General features: G+C 17.8%; 4 protein-coding genes across 4 annotated transcripts; 2 read left to right on the top strand and 2 right to left on the bottom strand.

Moving 5' to 3' along the window:
* Positions 1-349: 349 nt before the first annotated feature.
* On the bottom strand, positions 350-2008 carry PGSY75_0930000 (putative procollagen lysine 5-dioxygenase; the record flags this gene model as incomplete). Its single annotated transcript, XM_018785703.1, has 1 exon — positions 350-2008. The coding sequence occupies one exon, from the start codon at positions 2006-2008 to the stop codon at positions 350-352; it is 1659 nt and encodes a 552-aa protein (XP_018642044.1).
* A 773-nt stretch (positions 2009-2781) lies between these two features.
* Positions 2782-3916, bottom strand: PGSY75_0929900 (hypothetical protein; the record flags this gene model as incomplete). The annotated part of the gene is made up of 6 exons (XM_018785702.1): positions 2782-2847; positions 2943-3054; positions 3142-3219; positions 3344-3395; positions 3505-3579; positions 3724-3916. 6 exons carry the CDS (start codon positions 3914-3916, stop codon positions 2782-2784), a joined length of 576 nt encoding a protein of 191 aa, XP_018642043.1.
* Positions 3917-4662: 746 nt separating this feature from the next.
* On the top strand, positions 4663-4959 carry PGSY75_0929800 (hypothetical protein; the record flags this gene model as incomplete). Its single annotated transcript, XM_018785701.1, has 1 exon — positions 4663-4959. The coding sequence occupies one exon, from the start codon at positions 4663-4665 to the stop codon at positions 4957-4959; it is 297 nt and encodes a 98-aa protein (XP_018642042.1).
* Positions 4960-5369: 410 nt separating this feature from the next.
* PGSY75_0929700 (hypothetical protein) lies at positions 5370-6422 on the top strand (the record flags this gene model as incomplete). The annotated part of the gene is made up of 1 exon (XM_018785700.1): positions 5370-6422. One exon carries the CDS (start codon positions 5370-5372, stop codon positions 6420-6422), a length of 1053 nt encoding a protein of 350 aa, XP_018642041.1.
* Between the last annotated feature and the right edge of the window lie 546 nt (positions 6423-6968).

The raw sequence follows: 6968 nt of genomic DNA, 5'->3' as shown, positions 1-6968 counted from the left end.
TTAAAAAAAAAAAAAAAAAAAAAAAAAAAAAAAAAATTAATTTTAAAAAATAAAAATTTTTTTTTTTATTTTTTTTTTTTTTTTTTTATATATTTATTATTATTTTTTTTTTTTTTTTTTTTTTTTTTTTTTTTTTTTTTTTTTTTTTTTTTTTTTTTTGTACAAAATAAATATATATATTATATTATATTCACTTCAATTTTGTTTATATTTAAAAATTTTGATTTTTTTGTAAAAAAAAATATAAATTATAACACCAAAAGAAAAAAGAACACATAAAATGTAAATATATTTTAATATATATGTGTTTACCCCTTTCATTTATATATAAGGAATAAATGACAAAAATTTATTCTATCAATATAGATTTGTTAAATACATAAAATATCCAATACAATATAGATAATATAAATGTGAAGATACATGAAAATTCAATATCATTCAATAAAAACATCATTTTGTCTAGACAAAGCATTTTATTAGTTCTGAAATTATTATCTATATATATTAAAATTTGTAAAACATATTTTATATAAATTAAAAAAAAAGATATAAAACCAACAGTTGTTGAAAACAAAAGACTAAAATAATTGAAATTCAAAGTACCTTTTAAACTATAAAACAAATACCAAATACGACTATACCAAGTAGATGTATACTTATTTTTCAAACCCATCTTATGAATTATATTATCAACATTTCTAAGACAATGCATATGAAGAATGCAAGGCGAAGTGTGTGTGTGCATATCAATTATAGAATAATTAAATGTATTTTCAATTTGTCCAATCTTTCTTATCGTGTTTCCCATGTATACGTTATCTAAAATTGTTTTTTTCTTCTTCCATTCATTTCTATCTGTGTTGTTTTCTTTTACAATTTCTATTTTTTTTAAAGCACCATCATTATTTTGATTATCTTTCTTTCCAAAAAAAGTTTTCATGAAAAAATGATATATGCAATTTTTCCAATTTATTTCATTATTTTGTGAATTCATTTGGCTATTTTGTTCATGCAAATATTGAATTTGGCTATTTTGTTCATCCAAATATTCATTTTGGCTGTTTTGTTCGTGCAAATATACATTTTGGCTGTTTTGTTCGTGCAAATATTCATTTTTACCATTTATATTATTATTATTTTTAATTTCTTCATCTCCTTGAATGTTATACATATTAATCAAAGGCTTAAAAGGGAAATGATTTACACAGTCATTATAATCTAGCAACATTAAATTACGTTTACCTCTGAATAAATGGAAAATTATATTATGATTATCAATTATAATTTTATTATAATATTTCAAATTATTTTGAGCATTGAAATTTAAATCACTTTTACTATGTGTATCATTTAATGATTGTTTTTCTTGTAATTTCAATAAATAATTACAATCCAAATATAAGTTTGTTAAGAACACTTGATCATTATCAATAAATGAAGGTATATATTGTAGAACTTTTTTTGCTAAGAAGACATTGCTTATCCAACCACCTGAATTTAATAGATTTAAATTATTATGAAAAAAGTTGAAATCTTTGTATTTTTCTTTTATGTGTAAAGAATCCCATTCCATATGATCATTATATTTAAATATACTATTATGAAAAACCAAATGCATTTTTTCAATAATACGTAAAAAAAGGATATTACTTGAATATGCACCTTCACTAGTACAAACAAAAAAATTGTCATAATTCATAAGATATCTTTCAATAATTACATTTGCTGGTTGAACAAAAAATGTATCAAAACCATCTACAAAAAGGATTATATCTTTATCGTTACATAATTTTAAATATTCTTTTACCTTAATCAATTTCTCTATAAAACCTTTCCATTTTATTCCCATTCCTAAAACCTTTAAATCGATATTTAAAATTTTACAACTTTCTTTTAATGTTTTAAAATAGCCTTGTTCATGAGTAGCAAATGTTAAAACGTGTAATTTGGTCTTTTCGATTTTTTCCTTTAGAACCTCTATTATTATTTTTTCATCTTTTGACATTTTTTTTAGAAACGGTTCCTTATATGATTCGGAAACAAAAAAAAAGAGAAGAATGAAAAAAAAAATAAAGAAATATAAAAATAAAGGAAAATATATAAATAATTTAAAATAATTGCAATTTAATACACAAAATTAATTATTTATAGATTTTTTTGTTTTTCTTCTTTTTATAAAAAAAATTAAACAAAGATATATAATATATAAAATTGGTTGCTGTTTAACGCATATCACAATTTATAATATTAAAAAATATTTTTAATTTTTTAAATAAATGTATATTTTTCTTTTATATAAAAACAAACAAACAAACAACAACAACAACAAAAATAAAAATAAAAAATAAAAAATAAAAAAAATAATAATAAAATAACAATTTTTATATTTATACATTAAAAAAGCAATATTAATAAATTTGTCATCTTTTTTATTTAACAAAATTGAGATTATTATCTAATGTTGATATTTGCATTTTAGGAATACAAAATAATATATAATTGTCTATTTTGAGAGTTTGTAAAATAAACAAAAATTAACAAAAAATATTTAAATATATATTCAAATGAATGTCCAAGTGTAGACTCACTTGTGTATATACACCTATGTAATTTTTATAACAATAAAAAAAAAAAAAAAGAATAAAATAACAAAAAAATCATATTAAATATAATCATAAAATAAAATTATAACATAAACATTTATATTTATTTCTTTTTATATTCACAAAAAAAAAAAAATATATATATGTATTTATTTATTCTGTCCTTATATCCATATTAATCTTTAAATTCAATATGTGGATTTTCATATTTTCCCATAAGCTCTATTTCTTGTTCACTTATCTAAATATAACAAAAAAAAAAAAAAAAAAAAAAAATAAATAAATAAATTAGGTGATATTTTTGCATAATTATTTATTAATTATTTATATTCGTACCATTTTATATTGGTTCTGGAAAAACGTTCGTAGCATTAAAAGAAGTTTGGTTATAATAAAAATTGTAAAACAGGAGGCCCCAAATATGAAAATGCTTTTCACGTAATTACCTCTATAGGGAAAAATAATAAAAAATAATAAAATAAAAATATAAAATATGTTTGAAAAGGAACATATATATTCCATATATCAATATTACTGTTGCAATAATTGTATGGTTTTTATATTTTTTATGATAATATCTTTATGCGAACTGTACAAAGGGTCAAATAAAAATCTTCCCAAAAAAATAAAAAATATATTTATGTTTCACATGAAATATATAAATATATATATATATATGTATATGTATGCACAATTTTAATATATTTATTATTTTTCTATATAAACATAAGAATTACTTGGTGTTAAAGATGGTCTTAAAACCAGGAAAAAAATTAGACATATTTATATCTATTAAAAAATAATAATTATTAATGAAAAAATATTATATATATAGACAAAAGGGAAATTATCAAAATAGCTAGCTATAAATAAAAAAAAAAAAAAAAAAATTAAAAACCTTTAAAGAGGGAAATGGCTGTTTTTGCCCTTGGTACATTGTAAAATTGTGTATTTTTAGTTAATAGATTTTGTTCTACAAAACATAGGTAAAAAAAAAAAAAAAATACATATATAATATATATGTGATATGTATATTTTTATAAACACAACAAAAATGTGTAATTATATTTCTTTTTTATTTCTTTGTTTTATTTTATGGTCTATTATTTTTCCTTACTAGGATATATGTAATACAACTTATTTCTTTTATACAAATTATTTAGGATAGAATTTTTATCAAAGTTATGATCATAAAATTTTGATTCAGTTGAATTCAAAACTTTATTTGGATATCTCTTAATATTCATATATGAATAACAATAAGAAAACCATAGTGACATAAAAATAAATACAATTTTAAGTAAGCTCATTTTTAAAAAGAGAAATGTTTTTAATTTTAATTTTTTTTTTTTTTTTTTACATAAAATGAAACAAATAAGGTATTAATAAAAATGATAAAATAAACACATGTGAATATTTTTACAATTTTTGTAAAAAGAATTACAATGTGTATAAATATATGAATTTTTAAAAGATAAAAGGAAAAAAAGAACAATTAAAGATAATAGTAAAAATTAAATACTAATAAATATTAATAAATATACATATATATTGTTATTTTTCACAATATAAAAAAAAAAAAACAAAGAGTTTGATATAAGTTGTGTATTGAGGTTTAAAACAAGAAGGGAAAATATAAATTTAATAATTAGGACTATTTCGGTATTATAAAAATATTATTAGGTGTATTTTACCAATATATATATATATATATATATATTTCTCTAAAAATAAAGATAATATAAAATTTTAATGATATATTATTAGTAATAATATCACATTATATATGATGACATTATAACTTAATTTTTTTTTTTTTTTTTTTTCCATATGTGAAAGGTGGAATTAATATATTCATATATTTAATTTTTTTCATTTAATAAGAAATATTATATATATATATAATTTTGTTGAAACAATAAGATTTTTATAATGGTTTTATTTGTAAATTTTTTATATAATAAAATGTATGTATAATTAAAAAAAAAAAATAAAAGTATACATAATATGAAGTAATATATATATGTTACACATATATTTATGATTTGGAAATAAAATGAACATATTAAGAAATTATGTTAAGAAGAAATATATAAGAACTAAATATAGACTAGGTGTTATTGATAGAAGATATAAATTATTTTCTTCTGGTATTCCATTAGTTTTGTTAATGTCCTTAACAATAAGTATAGGGACCTTTTTAATAGATTTTCAATATATGATTAGAAATAAAAGAGAACAAAACATAAATATAAGAGAAAATAAATTAGCTGAGGAAAAAAATAAATTATTAAAAATATTGAGTGATTATGATTGTAACAATTATGAAAATATACCTATAAAAAAAGAATAGCAATTTTGTATGTGTATATTAAAAATATATATATATATATATATATATATATATATATATATATAATTAAATATATATAATTTTAATGTTGTATTAAGAATTATACAAAGTAGGAAATATAAAGGAATAAATAACATTAAGAAGATAAAATCAAAGCAGATATATATTTAATAAGACATAAGAAAATAATAAATAATTATAAAATATTCATACATGGAAGTATACTTTTTTATAATAAATGTATGTATAAAATATTTAAAATATATAATATATATATATATATATATATATTTTTTCATTTGTACCAATTATATTCGTTTCATATTAGGGATAAAATACAACCCATAATATATATTATTAAGGTTCTTCTCAATCTGTTTAATTTTTATATTTTCATTTTTTTAAAAAGTATGACCTGTAAAGATTCACACATATGTGTCTTGGTAAAATTTATATCATTTGGTTGTTCCAATTTTTGTACAAATAAAATCGAAGAAAATTTTTGTGATGATGATGAGATAAATGATATCCAAAAAGATGATAATGATATATATACATGGAAATTGAAAAATCTGATTGGAAATGTATTTATAGGCAAAGTGCTATATGTCGGAAATAATTTTAATAATATATTAAAAGGAAAAGAAGTAATTGGAATATTTACATTAAATAGTAAAATTCATAAAGACTATGTATTAGTACCATATCATGATGTTATTGAATATACAAATATAAAAATGAAGAATGATGAATTACTATGTGCTACCTTTCGACAATTTTATGAATCATATATATGTTTAAGTGTTATAAAAAATGTGATAAAGGAAAATTATATAGCTATTTTTACACATGATATTATACAAATACTGCCATTTTTAAAATTGCTTATACTTGAAAAATATTCCATTTTAATATTTTTATCAAAAGATAATTTTAATCAAAGTTTTATTCAAAAGAAATTAGAAGAATTTCATATTACTAAGGAATCTATGGAGAAACATATTTCGCTCTTTTCAATAGATATAAATATTCTTCAACATGTTCATAATATAACTAATAATCTTGGAATTAAAACTATTCTTATTTATCCTAATATAAATATTGATATTAATATTCTAAAAAAATATATATTCACAATAAGTGCTTTAAATGCTAATATAATATTTACCTATCAAGTAGATTATTTAAATCCGCAGGAATGTAAATTATTATATAACAAAGGAATAACAATACATTTTTTCAATATTACAAATTATGTCCATTATGATTATTTTAAAAGAGTTGATGCATTTAATTACATATTATTATCCATATTAAATAAAGATATGGATATTCCCCAAGTATCTATAAACAGGAAATATTTTACGAATATGGACGAAATTTTATCAAGCACTTTTTCATCGATAGAAACATACGATCTGTATGTTAATAAAAATGTGGATGATGAGAAAGATCATTCTTAAATTATTTATTTGAAAAAAAAATAAAAAATAAATAATCCATAATATTACATGATAATATAAAACTCTGAAGATACATTAAATTGAAATAAATAAATATATATATATATATATATATATATATTTATATTTATATTTATATTTATCATTTAATACACACTTGTAAAAATATATTATATTGTTTATTTGGTATAAACACCTGTTATATTTATATTTAATTTTTTTAATTTTTAATTTTTAATATTTTTTTTTTGTATTTCTTATACTTTTAAAAAATTTAAATTTACTCAACATATATTAATTATTGCATATCATATATATGAAAAATTAAAGGATGTGAAAAATTATCAGAAATATTTCTTTTCTGTAATTTAGTTCAGCAATAGGAATATCCTTATTTCTATATTAAAAAATAATCATGTAGAAATGTACCAACATCAGATCTTATTAATAATATAAAAAAATTAAATCAAATAAAAAATAAAGTATACACACAAAATATAATTTATATAATGTTCTCTTTTATTTCCTTTTTTTTTTTTTTTTTTT

This window comes from Plasmodium gaboni, chromosome 9 (genome assembly GCF_001602025.1).
Source record: "Plasmodium gaboni strain SY75 chromosome 9, whole genome shotgun sequence".
Classification (NCBI taxonomy): Eukaryota; Apicomplexa; class Aconoidasida; order Haemosporida; family Plasmodiidae; genus Plasmodium; species Plasmodium gaboni.
The sequence above is the reverse complement of the archived record's forward strand: the minus strand, read 5'-3'. Positions and strand labels throughout refer to the sequence as shown.